The following is a 16999-nucleotide window of genomic DNA, read 5'->3' on the forward strand; positions in this document are numbered from 1 at the left end:
CCTTCACCTGAGCCTGCGGTATCATCGTTACCTCACGCCTTACTCGTCGACCCGTCCTCTCGGCAAGGGCGGCACCTGGGCACCAGCTCAAGTTTGGATCTCGTCCACCTCCACTGGGGTGCTTTAAGTACCCCACTTCAACATCTCAAACCATGCGTCTCTAAACTGTCAGCCCCGTAAACCCGAGGGACCGGGCCCCTCTAGTGTACAACAGCAACTGTCGGCTCCCGCCAACGCGGTTGAGCCGACCAACACCACAGTCTCGTATTCGGCCGCAAGCTTCTCGTCCGAGGACCTCAAGAAGCTCGCGGAACAGCCTATCCACCCGAACCCCACCTCCCTTTTCTCAGCAGACCATGGCTCCCTGGGACTCGGCTATAAAACGTTGGCCCCGGACTCGGACCCAGCATGGGAAGCTAATGAAGACGAGGGAGTTGACGACGAGTACGTCGGGCATCCAACATCCCGCGTTCCCCCAACCCTGCCGGCGTCCGGTGATGCGCAATGGGTCCACAACTACATCCTGTGGTGGTGGTTCTCAACCAGCCGCACCACCCACCGCCCCTCCGCAAAAACGTACCTCGAGGAGCGAGACCAAGCTTACCCCCATCGCGAGGCCGAGAACTCGGTTGCCAGGTCTCGCCACCTTGACGTGCTTTGTCAAGCGGACCCCTCTAGTGAGTCACCCTTGAGTGGAACAATGTATTAATCACTGTAGTGCGTGTGCTCGACTCGTTGGTTCGTCTGCTCGTGAACCTCGTCCCCGCAGCCATCGCCGTTGGCCTGACCCTGCAGAGTATCGTCAAGATGACCGAGGTGGTCCGCCGATCAACCTTGACGCCGAGATCAAAGTGGGTCGTGCCCTTAAGACCCTCCTCCTCACTCCGGCGCAAGCTGCGACCTACCTCGAGCTCGAGCGGAACGACACTCGTGCCGACCGCGAACCGGAGCCTTCGCACCCGCGCTGGTGGATGATGACGAATGTAAGTTGGCAAAACTCGATACTTGCATTATAGTGACTGACAACACATTAGCGGTTTCGCAAAACGTGATGACACAAGTCAGGCGTGCGTGACATGCCTGACCTGGCGATCCGCCATGATCTGGTCGTCATCTACGAGACCGAGTACAAGTCCATATTTGACACGTCGCCTTTTAAGGCAGACGAGTCACTGGTCATCATGGCCGCCAGGTCAAGTGCAGAACCGGATATACTCGATCGGATTCGCTTGGTGGCGATGAGCCGTGTGGGCAAGGACTTTGTGGTGCAGCTCTCAACACTCAGCAGCTGCTGCTCGCTGCCGACCTGGCCGGCATCACGCGAGCGCAGCGCATGGCAGCTCAACGCCTCACACGTACGGTCGTCACCACCGCGAAGCACGCCACGCCAGGTGCTACGACTGTGTCAAGCGCGACTGGTCAGTCTGTTCCATTCAATTCCGAGGGCGTGTTCTTCCTCGGCCGCAAGATCGTCCCCGCGCCCGTGGCCAGCGCTCGTACTTCGTCTTCGGCCTCTGTGACAACAAGCTCTGTGGTGACCATTCGATCTCAAGGCGAGCTGCGCACTATGCCGCTCACGATGGGGGCAAGTGTACAGTCCCTCGACACATGCCAGCCTCTGCGACATAAGCCACAGCTTGTCGAGCTGGTCTTGAACAACACCGCAGTGCTTGGCCAGCTGGGGAAGCCTGGTGTCGAGGCCAACTGCGGACCAGGTGTCTGGACGGTGGCCGAGGGTGCGGAAGGCAGTGACGAAGTACCGCGAGATCGAGGGGAGCTCGAGGTACTCGCGTCGGACCCTAACCGAGTTGGGCTCGGGCCTTGACACCTCGTTGCTGACGGTAATGTCGGCAAAGGTGCGCCCAAGGCGGAGGAGCGCCATACGGGCGACGGCGGGGTCGAGACGTAGACGAGGAGCGAGGGCCAAGGTCGCTGGCGAGAACGAGTCCGAGGTGTGCATGTACGAGTTGTACACGACACCGTCGAGCTTGATCGTCCAGACGACCGAGGAGAAGGTGGGGACGGCGGAAGGGATGACGCCGGCGAGGAGGGTGAACAGGCATCCACCCCGTTTGGGGTAGAGCCTGCCGAACGCCTCGAGAACGGCGGCGTACTGGTGCCCCGGGATGACCGACTCGGGGGGGGGGGGGGGGGGGGGGGGGGCAGAGGAGGAGGAGGAGTCGCGGAGGATCTGGCGGCAAGCCTCGGGCGTTCCCGACCAGGCGCGATACTCGGCCTTGATGGTTTTGCCGCCCAGAGCGAGGTCCTCGGTGACCGCCACGGAGCGAGTGGTCGAGCGCGCCGTGTTGGCCGCCATCGCGCGCACACGGTCGAGAAAGGCTTGGCCAAGCTGGCGAACAATGTGGAGCGAGCCGTCGCGGTTAAAGGGGGCCGCGACGGCTGAACCGCCGAGGGGGAGGGCCGAGCGGCGGACCTTGCTGACGACCTGGTAGAGGTTACCAGCGGCCTTGAGCTGGGCAGTGGTGGCTCCCGCGGGGTTGGGGTTGGCGAACATTGTTCGCGATGTGGTGTGGCCAAAGTTCTTGCCCGTGCAGCGAATGGCGAGACGGTGGAGGGCGTCGAGGTCGGCGTGCGACTCGCGCGTGCGGCCGTCGACGACCACCAGAGTCGAATTCGCCGAGAAGGGAGCGCTGGCACCTGGGCGGCCGTACCCGTTCTCGAAGACAAGGACAAGTCCGCTCTTGACGGCGAGCTGGAGCTTGTCCTTGTCTTGTCCCAGTCAGCGTGCCCGAGCACGTTGTCTTTAACCGACTGGAAGTCCTCAAAGAGTGCGGGTGTAAGGGCGCCATGGCGCAGGGGGGGACGGCGGCCAAGGTAGTCGACAGCCTGGCCGAGGGTGAGTGCGAACGAGCGGGTCTTGAAGCTGCACGAGATGGTCGGCGTGCAGACCTTGCTCGCAAAGACCGGGGCCGCACCGACGAGCTCGTCGAGTGGTGCGCGCTCGATGAACGCACGCACCGGGATGCCCGCCACCGCTGCCCGAGCACCAATGGTGTCGAGGTACCCAATCAATGATGTCAGGTCGCGCACTTTGGGATGCTTTCAGCGAACGCCTTGACCCGATGTTGTAAGCCACTCAAACTCACTGGAAACATCGGCCTGGCAATCGACGTCGGGAGGTCGAGTCTTGTGGGCGGTGCTCTCCGGGCGCCTCGACGGGTACTTCTCCTCGCGCTCGTCGGTGTCGATCCGCGGTTGACCTCGACGTTGTCATAAGGGTACTCACAAAGGAGGCGACGACCAGGCTCATCCTGCTCCCAGAAGCGCTCCGCCAAGGTGGTCGCGGCAGCTGCCGAGGACGCAGCGCGGATTCGGCCCTCCTCTTCATCACCTCCGTCGACTCTCACCGCATCCTCCTCCTCCTCCATGTCGTCAAAGTCGACATTCTCCTCCTCCTCGGGCAGCTCGATGCCATATCCAGAGTTTTTGAGTACAACGCGCTCAACCTCGGTGGAGGGTGCGCGTGCGAGAGACGTCTTAGAGGGGCCAGCTCCCTCAGACAGTCTCTCGGGTTTCACTGGCGGACAGAAAGAACGAGGGCCATGGTGGCCGGGAATTGCGAGAGTGGGGGCAGTTGGGCGCCCCAGGTGGTGGCCGGGAAGGAAGAGGGAAAGGAAGAGTGACGTTGGGCGCGGCCCGCGCAGCCCAGAGTCGGGAGGAACGGGAGCCAGGAGACGAGGGAGCGAATGTGAGAGGAGAGAGGTTGAGGCGGTTGAGGAGGCTGAGGGGGCTGAGGAGGTCGAAAGGTCGAGAGGAGAGCGGGAGCGAGAATGACCTGGCCCGGGGCCGCAGCGCCGGGTCAAGCAGGGGTGGTGGTGGAGAGGCGAGAAAGTTTGCTGGCCGGTGAGAGCTGGTGCGTCCAGGAGCAGTAGCAGTGACCTTTTAGTTGGGTCACGCCTTGTAAACCTTTCATGGTCTTCAGTGCCGGACTGAAGAAGGATGCAGAGTGAAGAAGTAAAAGTCCGGAAATTCCAACTTAAATACTGGATTTGACGGGTCGGGATGGATTTGATACCGCGTGTGGCGCCACGCAGCCTGTCTTCCTTGTCGTGACGGCGAAGCCTTCAAAGGACGGAATCATCCCTTCCGGCCCCACCCCCCCCCTAAAGGAGCATGTACTTCCAGCCTTCCTGTGACCCTATGAAATTTCATTCGTACACCTACGTACAGACCTCAGAATTCATCGCTGCTCTGTTCTGTTCAGCAAAAAAGATGCGCATGGACGAGGGCAGAGTCCGGAGGGCCGGCGGGGTCTCGGCCGTCTTTGCGTCTGGGATCCTGGGAGAGCGTCGGGTTGGCGGGTTAGGGGGGGGGGGGGGGGGCGGAGCGTGACGCCTGTCTCGCGCGCGCGTGTGTGTGTGGCATGCACGGGTGTGTCTGTCCGCGTCTCGTGTTCCCCCCCCCCCCCTCGGGGGCTGGATGCCCCGTTGCCCTCCGGTCGGTCGTCATTCTGTATCCGTCGTGCTGACTGGTGTGACAATGCTGCAGGCCAAGACGACCGTGGTACCGTGGGCGCACACAATCCCCATCTCAACCCATCACCCACTTGCTCTTGTCCAACCACCCAAACAACTCGACACCACCATGCCCTCTGCCCAAACCCCCATCACCAGTCCACCCCCCAAGTCGTTCGAGGAGAAGTGGTTCGAAACAGCCAAAAAACTCATGGTTGTGGGAAGCGGCGTGCCGGAACCCCCTCAGCGCTGGGAGGCTCGCAAGGTCAAGAAAACCTCAAAGTCGCCCAACATGCTTTACCCCCTGCACGATGCCATCAGCGATCCCGCCGACACCAACATCTACTGGTCTGGCCCGGACCGTTTCCGTATTGTCCATCGCCCACAGTTTGCTGGCCGCGTGGTGTGAGTCACTCCGCCTGGCAAGTGCGGACACCACAGCATTGGGAAGTGGGGCGTCATTGGAGGGTGGTCAAATTTCAACTACAACTTGAATAACTGGGGCTTTCGGATGACCGACTACAAGCCACTCTTTGGCGACGGCGGCGAGTGGTGCCGACCAGCGAGTGGCTTCCTTCGCGACGATCGCAGCGCCCTTGACACCATCTTGAAGGGCGGCTCGAAGAATGGCACCCGCTGGTCCACCCCCCCGTCCTCCCTGCACCCTTTACACACCCAAAACGCACACTCCAAACACTGTCTGTTGAACGCCTTGAAAGGCAGCCGGTGCCTGGTCCGAAGAGCTAACGGAAACCGCAGCTGCCTCAGCATCACCAGAATTCAGGTCATGGACTTCAACCGTGTCCCTGATCCCTGAGCGACTGCCCAGTACTGCCGAGACAATGCACCATGACAGCGACTTTCGCACCCACTTGAGGGCCGTCAAAGCCCTCCACAACCAAGAACTGGCCCTCTCGAGGGACAATGCCGCACTTCGAGCTCCGGCCCCACCTCGCCTCAGCTGCGTCAAGGCCGGGTTTGGTAGGGCAAGCGGTTCCGACTCGCGTTCCGTCAAGGTACTCAAGTACATCTTTGACGTGATCGTTGACCAGGAGGGCAGCGGCCTCCACGAGGAGCTCCGAACGGTTGCCTCTCGTCCCCGTGGCAGGGGCTTCGTCCTCGTTGACGCGGCCCGCTATAAACCCGGACGTCGAGTGAGTCAACAGCAATCTCCAGGCCTCCAGGGTTCTGCGCTGACATATTTCAGGACCCTGTTCGCGCGCCACGAGGAGAACCGCCAGGTGATCCTCAACGCGACGACGCGCACGCTCAACCTCCAGCGTACGACCCTGCCCAACGGTCGTGCCTGGTACCAGGACCCAGCAGGTCTCTTTCGTCGCGGCAACCGTTCTCGGCTCTCCGACATTGAGTCGCAGAAAAAGGTTGCCAAGTCGGCGGCGACGACCAGCGAGAAACTGCTGGCTCTCCTGGATTCGTCGCCGCGCATGGGCCAACCCGGTGCGGGACTGTGCTTCTGGGTGACGGACACGGTGTTTCGCATCGAGCACAAGTCCCGCTTCGCCCGCGAGGCCATGCGAGCTGACGGGTCCACCTGAAGCGTTGATGCTAATGAGTACAGCATTCCTCAGTGGAACATCCGGGGCGATTGGAAAACCTTCGTCTCGTATCTCTCTGAGTGGCAGTTCCGCTCCACGGGTACCAAGGTCAAGGGCGGCGCCGAGTACAGCCACCCATCTGGCAATTTCCACTCAGGCCGCCCCAAAAGGCTCCAGTACCTCGTGAGCGTGCGGAACAAGGCGAAATCGGCTCCTGCGAGGCCATCGGCCGCGCGATCGGACGCCGGCCAGACCGAATACGTCAACTTGACGATGTCAAGCGACGATGACGAGGTACGCCCCCTTCCAGGACTGTTCCCCCTGCACGATTCCACGGCTAACAAAGAGCAGGCGCCGGACGAATCGGACGACGACGAGGCGGGGCCGAGCTTTCCCGTGCAGCGCAGCCTGTACATCATCTCGGACGACGAGGACGACGATGATGAGCCCGGGGCAAGCTCCTTGGACATTACGAAGCGTCCCCGGGTCATCGCGGATCCTGACGACGACGATGACGACGACGACGACAAGTCTGCCCCTGGCCCCAGCATCGTCGCTCCAAAGCGCCGCCGCGTTGTGTTGGATCCTGACGAGGACGAGTCCAACGACTACAACGTTGGCTCGTCGTCCTCCCGTCCGCCGACCTGGGACGTCTCGAACGCGTCTTCCTCCTCGTCTGGCACCACCGCCCAATGGGAGTGTGCGCGCTGCCAGGCCCAGAATTCGGCCGTCAACGTCTTCTGCCGTGAGTTGTCGTGTGATATGGCGACTTCTATTCAAACCGAGAAGGGGAACTGATGGACCAAGACCAATGTACGTTCGACAGGAATTCCGGTTACACCAAGCCCACTGCCCCGTGGAGTTGCGTCCACTGCGAGACACGCAACCCAGCGGCATTTGTGATTTGCCGTAAGTCTCACTGTTTGCTGAACCTGTGCTGAGCCCACAGAGCAATGCTTGGAGTATGCGTAGAGGCTTGGGCGTCACGCTGTGCAAGGCGGTGCCCTCAAGTGGATGGATGCGAGGCGGTCAACGGGCTAGAAAAGTGTATTACATTGAGCAAGTGAACAAGGAGCTTGATAGAAATGTTGCCAGCATGTAAAGCATGTAACGTAAAGTGATGACCGAATAGCCATGGAGGTACACGGAGGGCTGTTGCGTTGTTGGGCTCACGACACTGTATGTATGTACGTTTGTACCCTTGATAGCTCTGAAGACTCGTTTTGAGCTTTGGAATCTGAGATTCTGTCAACGCGCTCTTCCCTCAGCGCCTCTACAATGCTCACCAGTGCTTGCCTGGTTGAATACACCACAGCAGCCGCATATACCTATGTAGCCATGAGTCTTCCTTTGTGACCCATTCCGCATCTCGCTTGTGTACATGATGCGGCAGATGGCGTACCGGAGGAAATGAGTGCCTACCTGGCCGACGGGGACTGGAGACAGCCTTGCGACGAACGAACTGTCACAGAATGGCTGCGTTTATGCACAGCGCACACACAGATCGCGGGATCGCGGGCAGTGTTAGGGTCTGTCTCATGGTTCTTTTGGAGTGTCATTCTGACCCGGGCACGACGGGGCGCAATTGCGCAACGTGAGGACAACATCCTTGTCACTGTTCTCACCCTCATCTGCTCCTCATTGTTCTCCACTACAAACGTTATTTTGTTGCGGATTCAACCTCTCTTTGTTCGTGAGTTACGGATCGAAGTCCCGGGTCTCGCGTCTCATGAACCGCGAGCGTGGCGGCAGTTGAATTCTGACCCTTTGGGGTGCTGACATCCGGCTCAGCGTTTGCAACGCGTTAACATCGTCCCATTCATGGCCATCCACCCTTTGTGTTGACGGTCTTCTTGCCTTTGGTGAGTGATTTGTCAAACTGTGCCATCCGTTGGCGAAAAGAACGTGCTGGGCCTAAAGGCTAATTGGCCAGAGCTGCCACCCGTTCCGACACTTTCACCTCTTCAAGACCACCCAACCCGCCTCCTCGAGACTACCACCCACCCACCAACCAACCAACAATCATACACCATGATGCACCCAACCCACAAGATTTACACCTTCTTCCTCCTCCCATACACCGCTACCCTCCCACCTTGGATCGACTGGATGTCGTCTACGGACCGTGCAGCCAACGGCGCCATCATTGCCGGCCACCTGGCAGCTGGCGACGACGTGGCCGTAATGAACCATCTGCAGCAGATCCTTCCCGTAGCCTTGACCCATACGCATCTCTGATGCATGGTCACGGCGACGACACAATTACTGCGGACGGCACGGTTCGTGTTGAGACGCTCCCGGTGGTCCAGTGTCTGTTGGATGCGCACCTGTATCAGAACGCCCTCCTGCCGTTTGTTGCTGGATTTTCGCCGCCCGAGCGCCGCGTCTTCCTGCAGCGTCTCATCGAGACGGCTTCGTTTGAACTGGGAGGCCGGCTGGTGCGCAACACCATCATGGCCGAGCTCTACGACTTGCTTCACCAGGGTGCGGAGGCCCGCCGTTTCCTCCTTCCAGACTTTTACCTCAAGTCTCCCTTCCCCGTCTTTGATCTCGCGCCCTTGGGTGGTCAGGGTACCGACCCCATCTTTAACAGACCCGAAAGACTTCAGGCGGTAAGTCTGTGACGCCATGGGCTGCTGCTGACCCTCTCAGCATATCCTGAAGTTCTTGAGGCAACAAGGCAGAACTGTTCCCGACATCGTGTGGCGTCCCCGCAAAGCCAGCTTTATGGGCTTCAACGACCTCGTTACGCATTGGTGAGTGGATTACCCTGATTATCGCAACTGACGACGATCAGGGACCCTGACCAGGTGCGCCTGGTGGCCTACGAGGAGGTCGACACCAAGACCGCAGAGCGCATCCGGGCCTACGGTTCTCAACGGCTCGCAGACGGCGTGATCGACTGGCTCGTTGACGCCGAGATCGTGGCAGAGTTTGGTGTGGCGCCAACTCAACTCAGCCTTGCCCGCAATATTTCGCGCAAGAATCGCCGCGCGTCTGACACCGCCGTCTCGCGCACTGCTCTTGAGGCCCTTCGTCGCCGTTGGGAGGCCGACCCCGACACCGATGCCGACCTCTACGTCAGTGTCCACCCCCGTGCGCGTGGCGATGCCCGCATAGTTTTCTCGGGTTACCCGCTGTGGCAGATTTTCCACGGCTACGACCAAGAAAGAGGCATCACGGCTGAGCAGCGTCACGAGATTAACGAGAAGGGTCGCCTGTTTGGATGTGTGATCCACCGGTGTGAGAACAGTCGCGAGCGAATGGCCGAGCGTGGCATCGACCCCGGCTACTGGTTTCCCTGCGGCAACCTGCCGCAACTCTCGTCCGAGAACGGACGTCCTGAGCACACGCGGTATCTGTGCGCACGCCACTTTTACTCGTTCGAGTTCCTCGACGACAAGAAAAACTGCATAGGTGCCACCCTCAACGTCACCCGTGTCGTGTTGGAGCATCCCGAAGAGCTCGCCGTCATTCACCGCTGGGGTCATTGCCATGCAAACAACTGCCCCAACGTCGGCGTCCCTGTTCCTCTCCGGCCGGACCCCTTTGCTGTTTTCCCCTTCGTCTGCACCATGTGCTACTGGCGGCGAGACAACCAGCTGCCCGAGATCGAGGCTCTAGGCAAACAGGCTCTGGCCAAGGGAAGGTTTGCCGGCGTCTTCCAAAAGGACTACTTGGTGGACTGCTGCGTTGAGGGATGCCCGAATCCGGCGGTTGCGGGCGACATTGGTCACCAGTGCACAGTTCTCAGCCGCTTCGGATACCATTGCCGCGATGGTTCCGCGTGCCGCTCGTGCTGGTCGACGAGATACGGCGGTATTCCGAGGGCCCAGGATGTTCTCGCCAAGTACGGTAGCCCATCCAAACCAAAGCCTGGCGTGATCATCAAGACCAACCTCCTCAATGGAGCGGTTCTCGACCTGTACGCCACGTCCGCCTCCACAGAGGGAGCCCTGGAAGCTCTTATCATCGAAAAGTCAATCCATCTCGCGATCCACCTCTATCCCGTTCCCATTAGCGTCACTTTTGCGAAGGCGCTACTGCGTAACAAAATTCGCAATGAGAAGATCGCACAGACGGGTACCTGGCTGAGGCATCTGCGAGAGGACGCCGCCACTTGGGTACAGGATGTGGCTGCTGCTGCTGCGGATGACAGTGCGGGAGACGAGGATTAGCAACGACGTGTATCTTTTCCTAGCCGCATGAATGTGAAGAGCTGCCACTTGTGCGATGCTTGCACCAAGACCGCGGCCAACGCAGCCTGCGACGCCCGGTGGAAGCCACGGGTACGGCCCTGACGATTGACGCCGTTCAGCTACATAGTCGTTAATGAAGCGAGCGGCGCGCGGCCTGGGCGGTGAGTTCGGGGTAGATAGACTGTCCCGCTTTCAGCCCCCAGCCGGTCTTGAAAGCGTTGAGAACGCCATCTTGCACGCTGTTGACGCAGGTGGGGCGTCTCTGATGGCGCGCCCATGATGATCTAGGACAGGTGAGTCATATAAACGCCCCGAAAATGATAAAAGTCGGAGTGGGTCCATCTTGGACGAAATGTGGAAAGTGCAGGGCGTGGGAGGGAGAGAGGATTACAGGAATAGGCCCTTGTTTCCACGTGGCCAAATTGACCCGTGTAGCTATGTGACTGCGCAGAAATATATAAGGAAAAATGGCAGAAAATAGGATAAAATTGCCCGGACTAACGCCACCACCGTTCCCCCTTCGACCGCCGCCCTCCGGCCCCTTCCACCTTGAACGCTCTTGGCATGTTCACTGACCTTGGTGTTGCCTCACTGACAAACCCAATACTCTCGCTTCTCGTGCTGGATTGTGTCTAATGCTTATTTGCATATGTGAATGGCAACTATATACACACTGGTTCGCTCCTAAGCGCCCTTCCTTAAAAACCCAATTACAGAGCAAACCTGAATCCACCCTCGATCTGGGCCTCGGAGGGGCCAGAGCGTCCAAGGTCCTCACCGCGGTCCAGACGCTTGTTCAGGTGCTGGAGGTAGCGCCTGAGGATCAAGACGACCACAATGACGCAGAAGCTGGCGGCGACGTTGACGCTAAAGGCGATGGTGTAGCGAGGCGCGCCAGTGTAAATGTACGAGGTCCAGATGTTGCTGGTGTTGGAGACGGCGTTGATGATGGCCAGGGCGACAGCGCGCTTGCTGTTGCTGCCGACGACAGTGGTGCTGACCCACGAGAGGAGAACCATACCCGCAGAGTAGAACGACGCGGGCATGAGCATCATGGCAAAGTAGCGGCCGCCGACGCTGAGGGTGCTGACCGCGATCACGTTGGCAATGATGCAGACAATGAACGGGACGATAATGTGCCATGCACGCTCGCGAGTCTTGTCACTGTGCCAGCCGTTGATGGTGATGCAGATGATCGAGAAGATGTAAGGGGGCGCGGTAATGCCAAGCGTGGTAGTGCGGTTGAAGCCGAGGGACCTGAGGAGGAAGAATGTCAGCGAGATGGTTTGGGAGTGGTCGTTTTTTTCGTCCACCATCGTCTGGATAGCCATGCACGTGCATGCTACCCAATGAGGACATTGGGAGAGCACTGCACAGCTGTTTCTGATGCATGCCAGCCTCTCTGACGAGAGTGGCAGGTGGGGCGAAATTTGCCGATCGAAATGGCCGATCGGCATTTTTTGGCCACACCACCTTCAGAAACATTCGTACTCATTTTGGCGCGCGCTCGAAGAAGACGACTTACTGAACGACAAGTGGGAAGAAATTTGTCACAGCACTGGCCACCCAGGCTAGGGTGAGAGCGAGACAAACGATCCACACCTTGGGGTCGGTAACTGCCTCCATGGCTGCCTGGCCGATGGTCTGCTCGTTGGAGGTGTCCTTCTGGCCGCGGTCAAACTCGAGACGGTACATGAGACGGTCACGTTCGAGGTCTGTGACCCAGCGCATGTTTTTGGGCTTGTTGGGGATAAAGGTCGAGAAGATGATGGCAATGCCGACGGTCATGGCGCCCTCGATGATGAACAGCCAGCGCCAGCCTGCGATGCCGTGTGCACCGTCGAGCTCGAGGATGGCCAAGGCGAAGAGACCGCCAAAGGCGTTGCCGAGCTGCGAGCCAGAGTAGAGGATGGCGGTGCGGAGGGCGAGCTGCTTGCGGGTGTAAAAAGTGCTGAGGAGGTAGAGGGCGCCGGGGAAGAAGGCGGCCTCGGTGAAGCCGAGGACTGTGCGGCAGATGGCGAGACCGGCGTAGCTCTGGACGGCACCGGTGCATGCCGACACGGTGCCCCACAGTGCGGTCATGATGCAGATGTACACTGCGGGCTTGGAAACGCGCGACGCGACCATGTTGGAGGGGACCTGGAGCGAAATGTAACCGGCAAAGAGCACCGCCACAGTGGTCGCAAACTGCTCGGTGGTCATGTTGAGGTCGACGGTCAGGCCACCAATCTTGGCCGTGGACAGGTTGTTCCCTGAGAAAAGAGGTTAGTGGACGCACTGCAGTGTACCCATTGCGAGGTGACACTTACTGTCCAAAAAGTTGAGGACATACAACACCACGAGGGCGGGCATGAGGAGCAGGTCGAGCTTGCGAGTGGCCTGCGCGTCGATCACTGCGATCTCGCTTTCTGAAAGCTTGGCGAGGGATTCCGGCACGGGAACGGCCACACCGTGGTGCGCACCGTTCTCGAGCACGGTTTCGGTAAAGTCTTGAGAGCGCTTCTCGTCTTGGCTCATGGTGGTGGATGAGGGGGGGGGAGGTTGGGATGGTGTTTTTTTTTTCCTCGCCCTTCGACACTTCATATATACGACTCTGGACTGTCGGACCCCCCCGTCCCGCTCCGCACGGAGAAAGCAACGCCCCGTGGGCCCGTTGGACCAGTTGGGGACGGCGACCCTTTGGTGACCCCATGGGCCAGTGGGACCGTATGGGGGTGAAGGACATCCTTAAAAAAAGGAGTCGGGAGACGATTTAGTGTGGATTTGTCGGCTTGTCGCGGCTCAAACGGCTATCAACGGCGGCATGTCGCGGCAGTGGGCGGGGGCGCGAGTCGGGATACCGGCCGGTGGTGCCGGTTTGTGCGGTAAGTCGCGCTCACATGCACTCACATGTCCAAAAGGCGCTCCCACATGTGCACGTTTGGGCCCTGCGTGTGCCTGTGCTTCCCTGGCTGGGCGGCCCCTCGCACCAGTCGGCGGTAGCGCGGATCAAGTGGGGAAAAACATCGTCCGCTTGGTACGGCCGCGCCAACCCACCTTTACGGTTTAGTGTCTGTTCACAGCTTTCGTCGTCGTTTACAGCATGCGCGCTAGCGTTCACAACTTTCTCTCACACCGTTGACGAGGTCTGTCCTCTGTAGGTGGTGGACGCAAATGTATGCCGCATCCGCAGCATACCACAAAATCCGCAAAAGGATCCACGTGTGGCTAGGCTGGCCCATTTTCATCACTGATCCTGTTGCCAAGTTATTCAGGACAAGTTGCCCCAGGGGAAGACATCATGGATCTCTGTCAGCCTGTGATCGAGATGTGAGGACGGACGTGCCATTCGCTGGCCGCTGGGTTCAGCACAGCGAACGGGTGGAACCGGGGTATACCGGGACACAACCAGAAGACGAGTTCCAACGAGTCCGCGGCCGCCAATCTTCCGGTGCTCCCGCGCCAGTCCCGCCATACCCCACCGGCCCCCACCACGCCATGGGGGACCACGCCATATCGCCATGGGGGGAAGGCATGTCGAAGTGAGAGAGACAAGGTTGCCATAGCACCATCGCTACGTTCACCATGTTCGGTGGAGGCCGACCCGTTCCTGGTCCATCTTCCATCCGCGGATCGTAGAGGCTTTCGTGGGGGAGGAACGGGAGGAACGTTCTGGCTTGTCACAAAGAATGCCGTAATGAAATACATTTCGGCCGAACCTCCATGCCTGCCTCGACAAGTGCCTCAAGTGCGTGAATTCCTCACGGCCGCACGAGAGTACCAGAGTCATCCGTGTGTTGATGAAAAGCGGGGCTGCAGCTAACGGCGATCCTCGCCACTCACTCGTCCCCAGGGATTTCCTGTATGTTTGTGACGGAAGATGCATGACTAATCACTGAGAAACCTTGTGGCAGACGACGCGCGGATGATCCATAAAGGAGGGACCACGAGTGCTGGAGTCTATTGCGACAGGCGGTTGACTGGACCGCCTGTCGGGCGGCTTCCGATTGACCTGTCTTCTTCCCTCAAACTTTCTATCTTTTCTTCCTTCAAGCCATACACCGACTTTCATCACATAGTCACAGTGGCCAAGCTATCGACAGACCACTGCAAGACCTTCAAAGAAAGTGTCACGACGTTTTGCGGGCTCTAGTCCAAAACGTGTCGTGAGTGGCTGGCAAGGGGGCACATGTCGGCGGATATGCAGAGGGAAATGATACGGTCCAAGCTCCACAATCACTGGTGGCTAACGAGCCTAACAACGTCGAGCACCTAGGGAATAGGTTGTCAGTGGCTGTCACTGGCACTGACCCTCACTTGGCACCCACCCCGCCACGCCAATCGGCACGTGTCCCAACGAAGTCGAACCGAAGTGGAAGGGGTAGTCGAATTTACGATGGTAAGGCCAGGTCAACAAGTGTGTGCATGCCGCACCCAGTAACTAGTGACTGGGGCACTGCCTCATGTCTGTTAGGCAAACGCGCTGTAACCCTCTTTCCAGACCCGGATGATGCATACCCACACCAGAACAAATATATATATATATACAAAGCCTTTACAAGTTCCGGTGCGCCGTTGGTCATGACCCATGTCCTGCCCCCTCGCGCGCGGGTCGTGTCCATCGTGGTGGACTGCCTAGGAATGACCGGCAGCGACGTTGGGGGCGGGGCCGGTCTTCTCTCCGCTCGCCGCGTGTTCCCTGGCCTTGCCCGAAACAAACTTGAGGGTTTCACAGAAGAGGACCCACAGCTGGTCGGGTAGGAGGCGTCGTGTTTTTAGGCGTCTGCGACAGCCGGAACGTCTTGCGGTTGGCGGCGCAAATGCGCTTGGTGGCCTTGCCATTCTTGTAGAACGAGATTTCCACATGGTCGGGGTCCCACGTTGTGTGGCCCTTGGTGCCCTTGATGAAGTACGTGTCCTTGTTGAGCTGGTGGCGGTCGCGGAACACGAGGGGGAACTTGAGAGTGAGCTCAATCATGCCCCGGCTGTTCGTCTTGGGGAAGTTCAGCTCGGGGAAAGGCTTTTGGAGGTGGTCCAACACCTGGTCGTTGGACCAGGCGATGGAGCGGTTGCGGAAGGCGAGCTGGCAGTCAGGACCCATATCGGTTTGCTTCACTTACGTCGTATCCGTCAACGAACTTTTGGATCCAGGCCGGGGCCCAGCCAAAGTCGTCCGCACGGCGGTGACGCTTGGCACGCTTCGGAAGGGTGCGCCTCTTGCGCTTGGACGGGCCTGAGATGTTAGTAGAAGAACAGTGCTCAGAATTCCTACTCACGGACAATGTCAGCCTCGTCAAAGTCGGACTGGTCGAGGTCCGACTCGTCCTCGTCGCAGGCGAGGGCGGGGGAGGTCTTCGAGGCCTTGCGGCGCTTGGGAGATGCACGCCTCAAAGATGAAGCGGCAGTCTTGGCTGTTGATGGAGTCAGACGGGCAGGCGCGTTGCGTAAAGAACACTCACCCCTCTTCATTAGGCTGGGCCCGGCCAGCGCCTTCTCCTCCACGAAACGGAATGTCTCCGCGACGAGGTCCCACTTCTGGAGGGCGGGGATGCCTGCGTTGACATTGACCTTGTTGGCCTCAAAGACCTTGCGCTTGAGGACACACCGCTTGACGCGGCGTCCCTTCCTCATCTCACGCTCAAAGAGCGTAATCTGCAGGTGACGAGGGTCCCAGGTATCGGAGCCGGCCGTGACAAGCGCCATGAACGGCGCGTCAGCGAGCTTGTGCTTGGCCGCAAAGTCGTGCGGGATGACAACCTTGACGCCATGTGGGAGGTTCTTGTCCTGGTGTTGCGAGCGGAGAAACGCCGTGACTTGGCGCGACGACGTATGTTGAGGACACGGGCCTTGTTCACCACAACCTACCGGTCAGTTCCGATACACCACACTCAAAAGCTCACGTTCTTTCCGTCGACGGTCCAGCTCTGGAGCAGGTCGGGAAACTTGGAGAAATCATTTGGGTCGAGTTTCTTGCCACCGCCCTTGTTGATGGGCTGAGCGACTGTCCACTTTAGCCACTACTCTGGGTACTGAGGTACTCACCCATCCGTCAAAGTGTCCTCTCACCATCGCTATCTATCGGAAAGAAGAAGAATGAAGAGTGAAGGGAAAATAATAATAAAAGCGTTAAATTGCCGCCTAAATACTGAAATGGTCGCGGGATTGTTATGGAAAGCCTTTTGATACCGTGTGGCGCCACAACAACGACATCAACATCATCGTCTTCTCATCCCCACCATAAAGGATACGAAACGCAAGGCCCCAATCACCCAAAACACTCCATACACACGAAATACCGGTACAGGTATGAGGTTCATGTCAGAGTTTGTTTCGGCCCAGGCCAAGGAACACGTAGTAAAAGCATTGCAGTGCTGCTCCGTGTACCGATGAGCACACCGCCTCGCACGGCACACTGTTCACGTTGCCCCCTTCCTGTCCGTACCTCGGTAGGGGTCTAGGCCCCCTCCAGATGCCGGCCAGACGCCGTGCCAGACACAGAGCCACAGCGCACATCAGGCCAGCATCTCGTGAACACCTGCGCCGAACATGCAAAGGCCGTCCACGGCTCCAGGCCCATTGCACTCGCGCACTCGAGACATCGCCTCATTGATGTCACTAGCACCCCTACCACCGCTCCATGCGCTTCGGTGTCTACTCCCTGCTGAACACAGAACCGTTGCTGGCGCCATGCCATCATCGAAATCTGACATCAGCTCCGTTTATGTACAATCGCAGACGCAACTTTCATGTCGATCCCAGCACGCAACTTGCATGATCTCAATGGACTAAT

At 59.0% G+C, this 16999-nt stretch overlaps 6 protein-coding genes across 6 annotated transcripts; 3 read left to right on the top strand and 3 right to left on the bottom strand.

The window, feature by feature from the left end:
• Positions 1-152: 152 nt before the first annotated feature.
• Positions 153-1052, top strand: EHS24_000656 (uncharacterized protein; the record flags this gene model as incomplete). Its single annotated transcript, XM_028616480.1, has 4 exons — positions 153-156; positions 261-677; positions 796-983; positions 1035-1052. 4 exons carry the CDS (start codon positions 153-155, stop codon positions 1050-1052), a joined length of 627 nt encoding a protein of 208 aa, XP_028480337.1.
• A 367-nt stretch (positions 1053-1419) lies between these two features.
• On the bottom strand, positions 1420-4241 carry EHS24_000657 (uncharacterized protein; the record flags this gene model as incomplete). Its single annotated transcript, XM_028616481.1, has 5 exons — positions 1420-1529; positions 1579-2725; positions 2770-3060; positions 3108-3871; positions 4190-4241. The coding sequence occupies 5 exons, from the start codon at positions 4239-4241 to the stop codon at positions 1420-1422; spliced, it is 2364 nt and encodes a 787-aa protein (XP_028480338.1).
• A 364-nt stretch (positions 4242-4605) lies between these two features.
• On the top strand, positions 4606-7003 carry EHS24_000658 (uncharacterized protein; the record flags this gene model as incomplete). The annotated part of the gene is made up of 8 exons (XM_028616482.1): positions 4606-4880; positions 5067-5173; positions 5235-5629; positions 5683-5777; positions 6055-6325; positions 6383-6776; positions 6839-6940; positions 6981-7003. 8 exons carry the CDS (start codon positions 4606-4608, stop codon positions 7001-7003), a joined length of 1662 nt encoding a protein of 553 aa, XP_028480339.1.
• A 1059-nt stretch (positions 7004-8062) lies between these two features.
• EHS24_000659 (uncharacterized protein) lies at positions 8063-10209 on the top strand (the record flags this gene model as incomplete). The annotated part of the gene is made up of 4 exons (XM_028616483.1): positions 8063-8206; positions 8368-8643; positions 8684-8787; positions 8829-10209. 4 exons carry the CDS (start codon positions 8063-8065, stop codon positions 10207-10209), a joined length of 1905 nt encoding a protein of 634 aa, XP_028480340.1.
• A 731-nt stretch (positions 10210-10940) lies between these two features.
• On the bottom strand, positions 10941-12747 carry EHS24_000660 (uncharacterized protein; the record flags this gene model as incomplete). The annotated part of the gene is made up of 3 exons (XM_028616484.1): positions 10941-11487; positions 11756-12482; positions 12540-12747. The coding sequence occupies 3 exons, from the start codon at positions 12745-12747 to the stop codon at positions 10941-10943; spliced, it is 1482 nt and encodes a 493-aa protein (XP_028480341.1).
• A 2097-nt stretch (positions 12748-14844) lies between these two features.
• On the bottom strand, positions 14845-16278 carry EHS24_000661 (uncharacterized protein; the record flags this gene model as incomplete). Its single annotated transcript, XM_028616485.1, has 7 exons — positions 14845-14913; positions 14957-15292; positions 15330-15442; positions 15486-15620; positions 15669-15993; positions 16110-16202; positions 16252-16278. The coding sequence occupies 7 exons, from the start codon at positions 16276-16278 to the stop codon at positions 14845-14847; spliced, it is 1098 nt and encodes a 365-aa protein (XP_028480342.1).
• Between the last annotated feature and the right edge of the window lie 721 nt (positions 16279-16999).

The sequence above is a fragment of the Apiotrichum porosum genome, assembly GCF_003942205.1.
Source record: "Apiotrichum porosum strain DSM 27194 chromosome Unknown scaffold_1, whole genome shotgun sequence".
Lineage (NCBI taxonomy): Eukaryota > Fungi > Basidiomycota > Tremellomycetes > Trichosporonales > Trichosporonaceae > Apiotrichum > Apiotrichum porosum.